Source organism: Schistosoma haematobium, chromosome ZW (assembly GCF_000699445.3).
Source record: "Schistosoma haematobium chromosome ZW, whole genome shotgun sequence".
NCBI classification, from domain to species: domain Eukaryota; kingdom Metazoa; phylum Platyhelminthes; class Trematoda; order Strigeidida; family Schistosomatidae; genus Schistosoma; species Schistosoma haematobium.
In genome coordinates, this window is record NC_067195.1 from 72,268,410 (window position 1) to 72,284,777 (window position 16,368).

A 16,368-nucleotide genomic window follows, 5' to 3' on the forward strand; every position below is an offset into this window, starting at 1 on the left:
ATTTCGTTCCCACCAAGAGAAATCAAAAGACAGAGTCGAGGAGATCGGAAGAGTATATTTGGCGATGACCAATATACCGGAATTCTCTGATCTAATCTGGCTAGCGATTGCGGTTGATGTTGAGCACGGCGTTACCACATGTGATCTGGTGCGGATGCCTGACCGAGCGCCTTCAGCTAGGTGAGTCCACTAAAACATATGGTCAGCATCCAATGTCGAAAACTTAGTGCTATTTATTTTGGGGATTTATTTACCGCTACATTCCGTTTAGTTATCAATAATAACTACTATAAAGTATTTGTTTTATGACCAAATGATTCTATTCTATCTACCAAAATTTTCTAATGATACATTTTCTCAGTATATTGAGCACAACTGACTTGAGATCAACTAATTTCAATAAGAACACTAATTCAGTTACTGTATGTGGTTAATTACAACACACTACCGATTTATAGCAGTATAGCCTAGAGATGAACTTCTTGAAATTAATTATGTGTGAATATTATTATTAATATGGAAGATTTTAGAAAATTGACAAATTTGTATTTTGGATCACGAACTGGCTTCAACTAAATAAGCACTGAAAATTAGGGGACACCTGACAGCTGTTTATTCTTAGTATTGTTCTCTTTAGCAGTCTCTGATAACAAAAACTGACTGAGGTTAGAGATGTAAATCAACTGAGGGCTCCGAATTCTATCCCTAACTTGATTGTTTATGGGCACTGCGAAAGTCCTAGATGTTCGATTTTTCTTGGTTTCGAACAATACTTGATCATAAAAGTTATATCGGTAACTCAAAGTTAGTTGTTCATCTTACTAAATTACAATTTTCAAAGTTAATTTACATTTAGAAAACAATAACTAGTATTCTTTTCTGAATTGGTTTAATGGTTTCTGAACACAAAAAATAGATTTTATCATCTAATGAAATTCAATTAAATATCTTAAATATCCACTCAGTGCTGTCATTGCTACACTTGTCCTATGTGATAGACACGCTTGTTGGCCATCGGATAAAAGTTGTTCTGAACGTCTTCTACGCTTATAATGTCCATATACATTGGGATCAAAATTTTCTGGATTCATTTCTTCTGTATCAAATTTATGATAACAACCCATGATATTTTGCCATGAAATAATTTTCATTAACCAATCAATTTTACAGATTTGCCAAAATCCTGCCAAACCACAAAATCCAACTGAAAATAAATAAAAAAGAAAGTGAAAACTTTCAATTAATCCTATTCACCAGAACTCAATTTATCTGTTTAAAGGAGATTTCAATATTTTCGTATCTGATTGATATAACATTGAATCTACTTATAAACAAACTACTTTGATATAAATCACTCTATATGAAAGATAATAAATTATCCTTTGTTACGTGTACCTTGTATCTTGTGAGTAAATTCGACAATCATTCGTCTTAACTATTACAAAATCTGAGATTTCAATAAACTTAAGATACGAATGATAAAACATACGCTGCACCTAAAAGTCATAGATTTATATTGAAATTATTGTGGTTACAGACTTGATAAATAGCTTATAGCAAATCTGTAATCACGCGCCTCCCTGATTTGTTCTAACCTTTTTTCTAGTCTTACTATGGATAAAATATCCAGCATGTCTGACTTGGCGAATTACTCAAATGTAATCTTGAACGTGCTCTGATCATATGTATATATGCTAGCGCGGATGTTTGCATGCTTACCTGTATCTCTTTTATGTTTATAAAGACTGAATCACCTATTACTTACGCAGTTGGCATGCCTACCATCTTCGCTTCGCTTTGTTTTCCCCCTTTTCAACTTAATATCTATCTGAGTATGAAATAAATCCAAATCAATCCGTATTTGCTTCTTCATATGATGGAATAACAAAAAGGAAAAATCAGATTTCGACTTCTGTTTTCAATTTAATGTGAGATTACTTAGTGTAATATTTGTTTTATTCGCAGAGTTATATTTTATTCTGTATAACATTAATTTCTTTGAGTGTGATGTTTATTGAATACACAATATTCTTTGTGTTAAATTAACATGGACTATGCTCAGTGATTTCGTTCTAATTTATAATCAAAACGGGTGCATAATAAGTGTATTTTCGACTAAGGTCGTCGTCTTGTCCTGGGATTAGTAAATGTTTACTCGAACCAGTCTTAGCGTCATGCGAATTGCAGTGGTTCCTTTTTATCAAGTCTAAGTAATGAGATGCGCGGATACAACAGCTCGTATTACAGCCGTTGCTCAAACAGAGTCAGCCTAGGTGTTATACACAGAATTAAACAGGAGATTTATGTTCACGACATATTCATTTATTCATCTAAACCGAAGTCAAATTTCGGGCTATTACAAGCTAAATTAGTGCTCAAAATTTGTTAACTATGCTGTAATTCATGTTTTAACACCGACTTCATAAACTCATACTGTCCTACAGAGCTTATATCTTTAGTGATCACAACCATATCAGTAGCTGTGGTTTACATCTCACCATTTTTATGAAGTTTGGTAATTCCAGGTAGATGAATGTGTCAAATATAAGCACATGGATACGAATGAAAATGTCTAAGCACCTGTTCTACAATTATTATTACTATTTAAACTTGGATTAATTTTAGTTTGGTTATTTATTCTCTGAAGAAGTGGCTTACACCTAGTCACGAAACGTCACAAAATCCGATCTTTCTTCTCATTGGGATATTACAAATATATTACTTATTTGCGACAATCTGCCCAATGCTCAAGTTATTCAAAATTATCAAATCAAACCTTGGTAATGATACTTATTATTAAGCCCGTCTACATAGGGCGTACAATTTAACAAATCCATCGTCGTGTAGCATTACACCATCCATCTTGGTTGAGTAAATGACAGTTAAAGTTTATCTGAAATTTTATTATCGCTCAATTAGTAAAACAAAGTATTAAGTGAACTTTTAATGTTATCACATGTTATTCCATCAAATTTACCGCTTGGTTTACGTGTGAGTCATCTACATACTTTTGAAGATATTGGAACTCATATTCATAGACCTAATCATCCCACTTGAAAGTAGTTTGTATAACCCCTCTCTCTATTTTGGCCATCAAAATAAGAGTAACTCATAACTCAACTTTGTTTCACTTCATTCTATTCAACAATCTAATTTCTTTCACCTTTTGAATGTTTACACAATTTCGATATTCGTCTTTTGACTTTCACACAAAAATCGTAAAATTGACTTTGCTAAAATATTTTGCCTACATTATTACTAAATATTATGTGGTCTGGCAACCATTAGGTTACATGTTTTTAATTTTCACAAGTAATTACCTTTTTAATTATAATTACAACATCCTCCTTTTAATCACTTGACACTATTTTCATATTCACTTATGAAACTATAAAATTATGCAACACTACTGCTCGATTTAAATGGGAATTTTCTATCTACTGTAACTTAAACTAGTCATCAATACACATTAACATGAAAACAAACCTTGTTCCATGAACAGATCCCTAAAATCAGTTGGAAAATTTTTACTGGCAATAATTTGAGCTTCAACTGCAACGTTTGTACATAACTGTTGCAAATATTTTTCAGTATTCATTCCCGGTTGATTGAATTTTAGAAGATAATCCAATGTTTCACTACAATTAGTCTTCGTTACAAGATAAGTGAAAATGAAAAATGAAAAACTCTTAGTATTCGGCATGAAAAAAACAACAAATTTTTGAATTAATTCGATTTAAGATTACTGCAACACGGACTGGGTATAAATCAGGTGATTTTGTTAACGTCTTGGATGTGAGAAAATGGAGAGGACAAAATAATAAATCTTAATAATCATGATTTCAACCGTTTGTGAAGTTTTCAGCAAGAATCAGTGATGTGAATTAAACTATAACACGATCTATGTAAACCTTTATTCAAATTTCAATAGTTTTGCAGCTAATGTTATTTTCGCTGAAGTTGAAAAATCCACATCAATCAATTAAACTCACATAAATCTACCTATAACATGTTAGCAATTGTTAAATTTCGTTGAATGTGGTCAGAATTACTATGTTCTTTAACAAACCCAAGTTTCATTGTTCCTTCTCTATTTTAAACCGAAAGGTCAAAGCTTAAATGTTTGATTCAGGATATCATGGCTTTCTATAAATATATTATATATGAGAATAATCACTGTATCCGAAACGTTTCCCAATGTTTATTGAAATTAATTAGATATTATTGATACTAACAATAGTCTACATACATGTATGAACATATTCTCACCTGTTTTCCAATCATAAAATAAAATACCTGGTGCGTAAGACCATATTCAGTTTCACTGTAATCAGTAGCTGACTTCCAGCATTGTTTTGAAATTTTACAGAAATCACCACTAAAAAAATTGTACAAAGAAATTAGCAAAAGTTTGAATATGGTGATTTATGATGGTAAACTACATGATCGATAACAACTGAATAATGTATAGACATTTGCATTCACACAATTGATAGTGATATGTGAGATTCAGTTGAATTTTTCTGGTTCTTGGTTATCATGATAGATAGCTTGAAGAATGTTTACTAGTTGAGCTGAAACTTTGCCTTTACTAGCAGATTTACGTGGTAAATCATCTGTTTGATGAGTTTGTTAAATGGCGTTTTCGGTTTATATTTAATTTTTCTTTCTGTACAAATACATTATTTTCTGTCATATGATTTAAACTAGTGGTAATATTAATGAGAAACTATTTCAGTTTAAAAGAGCAGACGAACATATAAAGTTTTGAATTATCTATTTCAATAGTTTATTCTGCGAACTGATCATAATCAAATGTTCATCAAAAATGTGGAAGTACTGAACAGCTATTTCGTCAAAAGTGTATATCTGCGATCGCACCATAAGCCGAAACCAGAACCATCGATCTCGTATCCAAGCCTCTAACCTCTTAACCACTGATCCCGTATCTAGTGATATACATCTCTAACTCCAATCAATTCGCGTTATTGTGCGACCACCTTTCAAGGCCTGTTGTGGATAACTGCCTCAAATCTGGCATATTCGAACCCAACGTAAAGTTATATTTTAGACAAGTTTACTAGAAATGTGATATTCCTGTTAAACTCATCCTGGTATGCGGGTGTAAATAACTACTAAAATAATACATATAATTATAGTATAAGTATTCCTGACTGGAAATAAGGTGTAGATAACAAATAAAATGAATCCACATATTTTGTTCTACACTTATTACTGATTGTGTTTAAGGCGATAGGTTTGAATTACGATTGCATGATATATTGACCAAAAAAGTTGCACTTTATCACTTGATATTCTTTTTGTTGCCCATTTACCGGTTTGATCGTATGATGATATTAACGAAATTCAGATGCGGCCTACCGTCATGCATATCTATTGACTTAATTCGCGTTAGAGAATAACGGGATAAATACGAGAATGAATTTTAGATACGTATATTTCATGCACCCGTTGATCCAGACAGAAAATCAAATAAACGAAGCGGAAAAGAAGACCAGAGAAGGCAAACATGTCAACTGGATTTGATCATGCGTGACTCAATGTCTATAGCCAGAAAAAATAAGCTAAAGACGTGATAAATGGGGTTAGCAATAGATACATATACATTTATACAAAAACAATCAAGGTTATATTTTGATGGAGTTTCGTTCTCTGAACTGGATGGTTTGGTCGTGAAGCTTTCATCGTTATTCTGAATGAAATCGTCAGTAAAAACTTCGGGTAGAAGTATGTTTGCAAATATAGATAACTTATGGTTCTACAAAACAATGGTGAAATCATGAAACTAATCTAACCATACATATTGATTCTACTAAATTCGGATCCAAAAAATGCTGTTGGAGCTAATTTGAGACAATGAAAAACATATATCCCCAGCTTAAGGTGTCCGTTATCACTTAGGTAAATAGTTGCCATGCTTAAGATATGTAAGATTCGCCAATAAATTGACTGACAGTAAAAGGCTGGACTATTTCAGCTAAAACAAACGGACTTCGTTTGAACGATTTATTCCCTGAACAAGTAGCTTACAGTGAGTTGAGAGATTTTCTAATCATCCGGATATCACTATATATATATATATTCACATATATAAGCTTAGAAATAAACTTATTTCATGGAGTTGGTATAAAAGCCGATCTCCAAGATTCAATTATTCACTCAAATAAATCCTTCCAGGATGTTTCGAATCTAGGTTGTTTACTATAATAATTGTACGATGTGGTCAGCCTAAGTGTAAAGTATGAAGTTAACTGAGGAGTTATACTTCATCATTGCCGTCATTCATAGTGTTGATAACGGTCATTTAAAAGCATATTTGACCTTTGAATTAGATGTTCAAACAGAAATTTTGTAGTTTTATCCTATACTTTACATACGTTATGGTCAAAAGTAATGTGAACGTTGATGAAGATGGAATAACTGAAGCTATAGATTCCCTTATATAACAAAATGAATGAATTAAAAAGTCTCATACAGGAATATCAATAATTCGTATGAATATCTTGATATTGATATGAATTAGAAACGTATGAGCGAAAGTAACTCAGCTGTTGTACTTCAAAAGATTGACAGTATGTTATAATTTCTGAAATTATAAAGACCTGAAATAATGTAAACGAGTATTCACTATGACAATTGCGGTTTCATATTTTGATTCATGTCAATTACAATTCAGTTTAAATAGTGATAAATATTAAAATCAGAAGATCGACGATTCTAAAATATTGCTACAGTTTAAAATTAGAAAAATAAAAAAAATTATTGAAACTCACACTGTCTTGTAAAGAAACTCTCTGAGACAATTATCACTCTTGTACTCTGTCCACGAATCGCTTTTGTACTTTGACTTGTGTACCAAAGAATAGTTTAGTAGCGTGATCGGATAGAAACTATTCCATAGCTGCGGATCCAGCAAAAATCCTACACCTATAAAGTTAATTATAACAAACATACAACTAAGTGAAAAATATTTCGAAAATTCTTTCAAATACGTAAGGTTAAATAAACTGAATTCTTATAAAGTTGTCAGCAGAGTTTATTAAAAAAATGAAATAAATATGTAGAGAATTTTGAATGTGATTTCTGTATTTTATTTCACGTAATGAACGCCTGTCGATCTTCTAGGGTTAGTGCTGGTCCCAAGCCTGGGTAAAAAAGCAGGGTTGGGCATGGGGTCAGCAACCTCATACAGAAGAAAAACATCTTGCTAAAAGGAATGCCAAACAGAATAAACAAAATAAACAATTTAAACTTTGTCCTCCGAGTTGAACGATATTCAGTCAGATTACTTATGACTCCACAAGGTGAAGGTCGAGATTCTTCGGAAGTCAATGTCCATTAGCCGGATACCATCAACAAAAGCCTCATATGGAAGAGATCAAACCAGCTTCCAGCTGAAGATGAAATTATGAAAAGACGATGGAGTTGGTAGATAGAGTATACATTGATAAAATCACCAAACAGCATCACGAGGCAAGCGCTTACCTGGAATCCTTTATGGAAACGGAAAAGAAAAAGATCGAAGAATACACTACATCGAGAAGTTCATTCAGACATGAGAAGGATGAATAGCAACTGGAAAGGATTACCCAGTATAGGATTGAATGGAGAATGCTGGTGGGTAGCCTTTGCTCCTCCACGTGGAGCAACAGGCGTGAGTAAGTAATGTCGAAAATAAAATATTCCTTAATAATAGTCTGTTAGAACTTCAAACGGCAGACATATTATAACTTTCTGATCCGTATAAGTGTGAATTTGTCATAAAATCCTATTATGTTATGGATAAATTTCATAAATACATTATGTTTTTACATGCAGAAGTTTGCTTACTCCCATTTGTTAGTTTCTTATGTGTTAATGACACTGTAACTGTATACTGGACTTACTAATAAAAAATTTCAGCAGTTTAAAAATCCCCATAGAATATTTAAAAACGAAGAATATTTGAGCGAACAATTGTTTTCAATAACTTCATCATCAGGCTCTACAGTTATAAGTCCTTTGTTATAAGCCTTTGTAAAATATCATAATTATGGACTTATAACTGTAGAGGCTGATGATGAAGTTATTGAAAACAATTGTTCGCTCAAATATTCTTCGTTTTTGAATAAAATATTTCTTACATAGATTACAAATATATATCTATAATCATTGAACAAAAAAGGATTGAAAATAAGAACAATGTAATTTCTAATTCATTTTTGTACATGATTCAGAAGCTTTGGGATTTTTTGTCTCTTACATATTTCAATTATTCAAAGAACTGTTATTAACCTTCTTAACTATGTAATGAATATAAATTTATAATCAGTTACGGAAAATTGATCAGCTGACAATCAAAAGTTTAATAGAAAAGTTTCATGAAAATGTTTTTAGATTCTATTCAAAGGTTAACGGAATTGAGTCGGAAGTTGGTTATCTAGTTTATTGACGTCCAGGTGATGGCAATAATAATAATATGTTATTATAGTTATTACAATATAGAATTCTCGGAACACAATATTTAAAAAAATCTCTTATATCATGAAACATATAAAAATCCGCAAGCATATATGTGCGAAATAAGCAAATACATTACATAAGAGTAAATGAAAAGTTTCTAAGAAAATAATTAAAAAAGAAAAACGATGCAACTGTGAATTAGCAACATAGTGAAGAATTAAGTTGAAATTTGTGAATGTACCCATCACTTGTTAGAGCTATGTTTTACCGTTAAAGACATTCCACTAAAGGATCTTCTCTCAATGATACACAAGCATTGTAGTGAAGGAGAACCCAGGTGAGGATAACCTGATTCATACTTGGTAAAATAAAAAAAACCCATACTATAATACTTAATTTGCAAAATGTTCAATAATTGTCTCGAACTTTGTTGTTCTTGTATTTCCATCCTAATTGCTGTCTATTCCCGCTCTTCCTTTCTTGATCTTCCCCATTTTCTGCTGCTGGACATTACATTCCTGACTCGCGTCATATACTACTTATATCAATATAAGTAGCACGCACCACAGTATGATCATAAATGAAATATTTATTTCTTTTTCTCAGAAATAAATACTAAAGGAGGCAATACACAAATGTCTACATAGATCTAACATGATCACTAACTACTTTAGAAAAAAGAATAACTTAAACCAAATGAATTTCATTGAATGATAAAGTAGATCTTTGTCTAAAAGACAAGGGCGGCCTGCTTGAGCATCTGGACTACCTGTTCCTGCCATCTAGATATTTCAACAAGTTATCTATTTTTGTTTGTTTTAATATATCATCATGTTTATTAATCGCATGACTTATTCTGCTGCGTTTCTGAAAAGTGTACAACCTTTCGTTGTCAAAGTTACAAAAAACTCAATAAGAGACAATGTGGTTGCTGGGAATATACAGCGAAAAGAATGCACATTATTCAGATGTTCATTTACTGAACTGCTAACATCTAACTGGCGATCACTTAATATTTATCGCCAGGACCGACCAAGAAGAAAGAAAAGGAAACTTGTTGAAATACTTTACGCTGAGAATTCTATATTGTACCAAAAATATAATATTGAATAAAGCTGATAATAATAATATAGTTCATCCTCTAAAAAATAAAATACATGAAGACATAGTATTGATTAAACAGTTACAAAGGCCCAATATTAATATATATATAAACTGAAAATTTTGTTTCGGCAATTGCTAAATGGTCAGTGTCTAGTACCTTCACGTTTTGTACTTATTTTATAAACTTTTTATAATAATTCTTAATAATTAGTTTTAGTATACATATTTGAAAAACATTGTCTTTTATTCACAATATCTAGTCAACCAGTTCAAAGCATTACAAAATGTATGAATATTTATTTATCTGCTTACATAAATCTATCACAGGGAAATGAGCAAACATTCAAAAGTGAAACAACTCTCATTTAATATAATGAACAAACACTAACAATTTTCACTGGTTGTTCTTTCACCTGGAGACAGAAAAATATCTTATTTCAGTTTAATCTAATGACTCCACTGAGAAGAACACTTATTTCATGTGAACCAAGTATTAGTTGACTTTCTAAATGAAAATCAAGTCATCCATTGTGTCGTTGAATGTAAATAAAGAGAATTGAATGAAGAAAATTTTCTTTTCAACGGAATCATTTATTTAATCTAGTAGTTATACAAGAATGAAGGGACGAATGTTGAGAATAAATAAAATACAAGAAATGGGAGGAACACGAAAATAGTTTATTAAAGTTCTGTTACCAACTCACTCCTATACCGACGACCAAGATATTGAGAGTGGTTGTACAAACTTCGTTTTGATATGAATGTTTGGTTTGTGAACATGAATTTCAATTGGTTCAAAATGTGCAGAAGATGAACTCGTAAACTGTGTGAGAAATTTGATGGAATATCGTGTATATTCTTATAGACTTTTTTCAATTCAACTTGATGAGCTATATCGACCAAGTGAGCGACAATAGAAATCTTAATCACTCTTACATGTCGTTTGCTTAACCAAGACGGATGGTGTTCTGCTATGCAATGACGGACTTGCAGAATTGTACACTCTATAGAACTGGCTCCACAGGAGCAGTTGGATTGGTAAATAAACATGGATGTGGCAAATTTAGGCAATCCTTCATTATTAAATGTTCTTATTATTGGAAGGGTTGTAGTAGACGACACTCAGTTTTTCCGTATCGCTTTTTTTAACTTGCGTCACAATTTCCTACGTAGCATCATTTACCATTATTATTATTCAGCAAATGTGAATTTCCATTTACATTGTACATTCTTATTCATGGGTAAATATATAAGTCTATAAAAAGATAGAAGAGAATGCATCACAAAGTGATTCAAGACTCCAACTATCGAATTAGGTTGCGTAAAAATCAAGGGGTTTGAAGAGAATAAGAGCACCAGAATAAGTTACGGGTCAGAGTTATAAGAGATAATTGTCCGTTTGACCAATATGAAGAGAAAAAATGAAAAGCCTAAACGTCATGATAACAACTGAAAAATGGTCACGAAAGATTGTCAAAGGATAATAGTAATTGATTACGGTTCAAAATTACAAAACATTAATTTAAGAAAACCGAGACCAAAACATACCACAGAAAGGAATTAGGGCCAAAAAAGGATAAGAGTTTGGATGTATCATTTTTGCAAATTTCTTGTAAGTCTCTTCTCAAGATCACTGAATCTAGCCAAATCTTAGTTATTTGCCAAGTAGTGTAATCAAGCAGGTTAAGTGAAATAACGACCTGTAAATCCATTTGTTGTAAGTCTTAGATTTATAATTAAGGAGAATGGTCATTATATTTACAGTTGAGTTTTCGCTATCTCCAGTGACGTCTTTTCATTCTAGAAGTATATTTAATACTGATGTAGATAACTTTTTACATAATCTCTTATTATGTGTAGCTTATCATAATAGCATGAATTGTCAGTGATTAGAGAAAAATTAGGTAAACACTATAGTTTATTTTACTTATGATGCAACAATGTTTTAGCTGGCAACAATATTAAATGATCTATGTTGTTAGATTTAGGGTTCACAACCAAATCGAATAAGCATTTGAGTTTGAATGGATGTGACACTGATAAGTTCGAAACATTTATGTTCAGTTTTAGAGTAATTTTGTTCATGGGACTAGATGTGTAATAAAACTGGATGATACTTCTTTCATTAGATGTATATGCATCATTACACCTTGTTGTAATCACGTCTAGAATTGTGGTTAGACATAAATAAGATAACAAATTGTGGAATTCTTTCTTAGTATGTTGTACTTTGATTAGCGTATTATCCAAAGGGTAGCAATATTTTGTTAGAAACTTTTAATATAAACGCTTTATCTCGGTGGTATTGTGGTGTGTGCTACTTATGTCGACAGATATAAGTAGTATGCATCACTAATCGAAATTGGAGTGCCTGGCAGCAAAAGGTTGAAAAGATCGAATAGAAGAGAATAGTAACATAGAGTGATTGGTAAGGAAATGAAGGAAAAACAAAGTCTGAGACAATTGATGCATATTTTGCAAATGAAGTATTTAATGTATGATAATCACATTTTGCTAAATAACTCTTTGATTCTGTGCTCAAATACGTTTAGCCGCCCCCATCTGTGTTTTCGTTTGTTACAGTCTAATGTCAAACCATTCGTTGATTTAATTAGTAAATTTAAGCGAAGAACAATATATTTTTGAAAAATAGTTCAACTATTTAAAGTGTTGAGTAACCAACTTTTGTTGTTGACTTAAATTTAATTTTATATCCATTTACCTTGTAACTTCATTTGGAAAAATCCCATTCAACTCCCATGATGCTATATTCTAATTTTACAAAAGTCATAAATTTGTAATAAAGTTGATATGCTACAAGACGGTGAATGGGAAACTATTTCTGTAGATCAAAGTCGTACATGGATCATATAATGAAAAGTTATCTACATTATGTTTTACTTAAACAAACGTTTAACAGTTTATCAAATGTTATAACTTAGTTAGTGAAAGATGATATCGTACTACATAGACTAAATAAACTGTTTAATCCACATACTGTGAATGAGTTTATATGCTATCCAGTATTATTTAATCAGTTCATCAATTATTCGTATGTCTAACTTTTAAACATTGTATTTCATGTGATTTAAGACATGAATTTAAGTAATAACTAATAGTTAGATATGAAAAGTAGTTTCCAACCAAGTTGTTTATACATATTGTTAGCTTTACATCTTAGTACCTGATGGAAAAAAATTTGTTTAAGTTATTAATGTCATAGTAAAAGTTTAAAGTTATCTTGAAGTGTAGTTGTCTCGGTTGTTTGTATAGATGGTATAAACTTGCAGTAAATTTTGTAATTAAGGTTAAAATAAAAACAATGAACAACTAGCTTTTGTTCCATAGCTTTACACTTTTTAAAATGGTCTGATAAACTGCATTATTCTGAAAGATATGGTGTTTTGAGTAGGACCGAAGATAAAACTGATTGATTTTCAACCGATAACTATAATGTTATGTTGAATCTATGCACAAAGGCGGCCTCCTTGAATATCTGGGCTACCTGTTTTTGCCATCCAATTATTTCAACTTATCATTATGTCCATTATTCGCATAACCTATTAAGGCGCTTTTATGAAAAGCCTACGACCTTCCGGTGCACAAGTTACAAAAAAGTACGATAAAAGACATAGTGGTGGTTGGCAATATGCGTTAAAGAGAATGAACATTAATCGTATGTAGTTTCCCGAGCTCTTAAATTCTTACTGCCGATCACTAACCAACAAAGTGGACTATCTGCGATTCCTACTAAGTCAAAATATGTATCGTAATTGTGGTATCATCACAAGAATCTTGGTTAAATGATTTACAGGATGACTGCCTAGTATCACTACGTGATTTGAAAATTTATCGTCAGGATCGATCAAACAATAAAAAGAGGTGTGGTTGCGCTGTAGTTACGTTTGTAAACATAAACTGGTGTCGATCTTCGTCTGTGTGTTTTAAGTTTTCAAATGACTTTATCGACTGTCTAACTCTAAGATGTCGTCCAAAACATCTGAATAAATACAAATATGTTTATGTTACTAATATCTACGTGGCTCCAGACTGCACATTGTCTGCGCTATCTGTTTTCGCTGATGAATTCACTGAGTTCGCTGTTACTGCCTTCAGTGATTCACTTTCAGTTGTATGCTTACTTACTTACTTACGCCTGTTACTCCCAATGGAGCATAGGCCGCTGACCAGCATTCTCCAACCCACTCTGTCCTGGGCCTTCTTTTCTAGTTCCATCTAATTCTTGTTCATTCTTCTCATGTCTATCTCCATTTCTCGGCGTAATGTGTTCTTTGGTCTTCCTCTTTTCCTTTGGCCTTCAGGATTCCATATGAGGGCTTGTCTTGTGACTCAGTTGGGTGCTTTCCTTAGTGTGTGTCCTATCCACTTTAAGCGCTTCTTCCTGATTTCTTCCTCTGCTGGGATCTGGTTTGTTCTCTCCCACAGTACGTTGTTGCTAATACAGTAGAACCGTCTTGACGTTTGTATTGAAAATCCTGACCTTGATGTTGGTTGACAGTTGCTTTGAGTTCCAGATGTTCTTCAACTGTAAATATGCTGCTCTTGATTTGCCGATCCGCTCCTCCACATCTACATCAGATCCACCCTGTTCATCAAGGATGCAGCAAATTATGTAAAGGTTTTTACATCTTCCAAATCTTCTCCGTCAATTGTGATTGGATTGGTGAATGCTGTGTTGTATCGGAGAATCTTGCTTTTCCTTTTGTGTATATTGAGACCTACTGCTGCTGAGGCTGCTGCTACACTGGCCGTCTTTTCCTGCACTTGTTGTTGCGTTTGGGATAGAAGGGCCAGATCATCTGCGAAGTCTAGATCGTCCAACTGCATCTTAGATGTCCATTGTATCCCGTGTTTCCCTTCAGATGTTGACATCTTCATGATCCAGTCGATCACCAGGGGAAAGAGAAAGGGTGAGAGTAAGCAACCTTGCCTGACACCGGTCTTCACTTCGAACGACTTTGTCAACTGTCCTCCATGAACGATTTTGCAGTGTAATCCATCATATGAGTTCTGTATGATATTGACTATCTTCTGAGGCACGCCGTAGTATCGAAGAAGTTTCCATAGTGTTGTTCTGTCCAAGCTGTCAAATGCTTTCTCATAGTCAATGAAGTTGATGTAGAGTTATGAATTCCATTCAATAGATTGTTCCACAATGATCTGTGGAGTTGCGATTCGGTCTGTACACGATCTATCCTTACGGAATCGTGCCTGTTGGTCACGAAGTTGGGCGTCTAAGCAGTCCTTCATCTTGTTTAACAATACCCTGTTTAAGACTCTGGTGGAGTTTCGTACTCCGAGCTGGGTGGTTTGGTCGTGGAGCATTCATCGTTCTTCTGAACGACATCATCAGCACAAACTTCAGATAGAAGTGAAGTGTTTGAATTTCTCCATATGTGTCTCAAAGCTTGTTCTGTGCACCTCGACGTTGATTGGTTCTTATTGACCTTAAATTTGTCGTTGTTTACTTCTTTGTTTTGGTTGTGTTTCCAATTGTTTTGATTTTTGTTCTTATGTTTGTGCATGATTTTTCTGATTGGTTGATAAATTGGATTGATTTCAATATGCTTGTTGATTGCTGATTGACCTGAGTGCCAGGCTTCTAAAAATTCTCTGGTGTTTTTGGAGTTTCCTCTGTCTAAGATTTCCACATTTTTCCAATCGAATGAGTGTCCGCAGTTGTCCACGTGTATTGATATAAGTGAAGAGATATCATGCCGTTTGATTGCTAATTGATGTTCATGTAGGCGAAGGTGAAGGGGGCGTCCACTTTGTCCGATGTAGTGTTTTTCGCAGTTGGCACAATTTATCTTGTAGATGATGTTTGATTTGTTTTCCTTTGTTATTTCATCTTTTGGTTTGCATAAGATTGATTGTAGTGATTTTGTCGGTTTGTGTGCCACACCTATTCCGAAGGTTTTCAGCAGCCTCGTCGCGGTTTCTGATATTCCTTGTATATATGGTAGGGTGATCCTTTTGTTGATTTTTGTGCTTGACTTGAGTTCTAATGCTGCGTGCGGTTGGTATTTTTTGATGAAGTTGATGGGGTAGCCGTTCTTCCGAAATACATCCTTTAGGTATTTCTCTTCATTTCTTCGTGCTGCCAGTGTGCTGCAGTGTGTCCTTGCCCTCTTGAACAAATTGTGTACGCAGGTGATTTTGTGAGCTCTGGGGTTGTTGCTATTGTAGTTGAGAATTTGATCCGTATGGGTCGGTTTCCTATATACTTGAGTTTCCAGTTTTCCTGTGTCGGTTCTAGTGATCAATATATCCAAGAATGCTAGTTGGTTGTTTGACTATAGTTTGCCTTATTTCTTGTTGTGTTTCTTCACTGATTCCCGAAGTTTTGAGTGATGACTCCAGTGCTGCGAAGAATTCCAGCTTTGAGGCGTCGCTTGTATTGTAGTTTAATCCTTTTTGGAGTAGGTGCTCTTCCGTATTTGTTAATGGTTGTTTTGACAAATTTATCACGCAGTTGTTTGTGTTTTCTTCCATGGGTGGTTTTGAGATCTTGATCGGTTTTTTCTTTAAGGAGTTCCTTCTTTGTTCTCTGTGTCGTTTGCATGATATCTCGATGGCTGTTGTCAAGATTTCCAAGTGTTCTGACGTAAGTGTCCTGTGTAGCTTCATCTTTTAGTCCTCCCCTACACAATTCCTGGACCAAATTAAGGACATCCAAATCAACAACGACGAACTGATGATATCCTTCGACGTGACAGCACTATTCACCTCAATTGAACCAAAATTAGCAAAAGAAACTATATCCCTGCTGCTCAACAA

The 16,368-nt window shown here is 33.4% G+C and overlaps 1 protein-coding gene across 1 annotated transcript in view; it reads right to left on the reverse strand.

Moving 5' to 3' along the window:
- Positions 1-216: 216 nt before the first annotated feature.
- Positions 217-16,368, reverse strand: part of SYTL4_3 (synaptotagmin-like 4) — a gene marked incomplete at its 5' end in the record, with an annotated part of 80,650 nt that continues 64,498 nt past the window's right edge. Inside the window, 4 exons of the mRNA XM_035732639.2 lie at positions 217-1,204; positions 3,487-3,649; positions 4,270-4,378; positions 6,795-6,948. Of these exons, the coding sequence (XP_035586076.2) occupies positions 927-1,204; positions 3,487-3,649; positions 4,270-4,378; positions 6,795-6,948 (704 nt within the window). The 3' untranslated portion in view covers positions 217-926. The remainder of the gene's footprint in view (positions 1,205-3,486; positions 3,650-4,269; positions 4,379-6,794; positions 6,949-16,368) is intronic.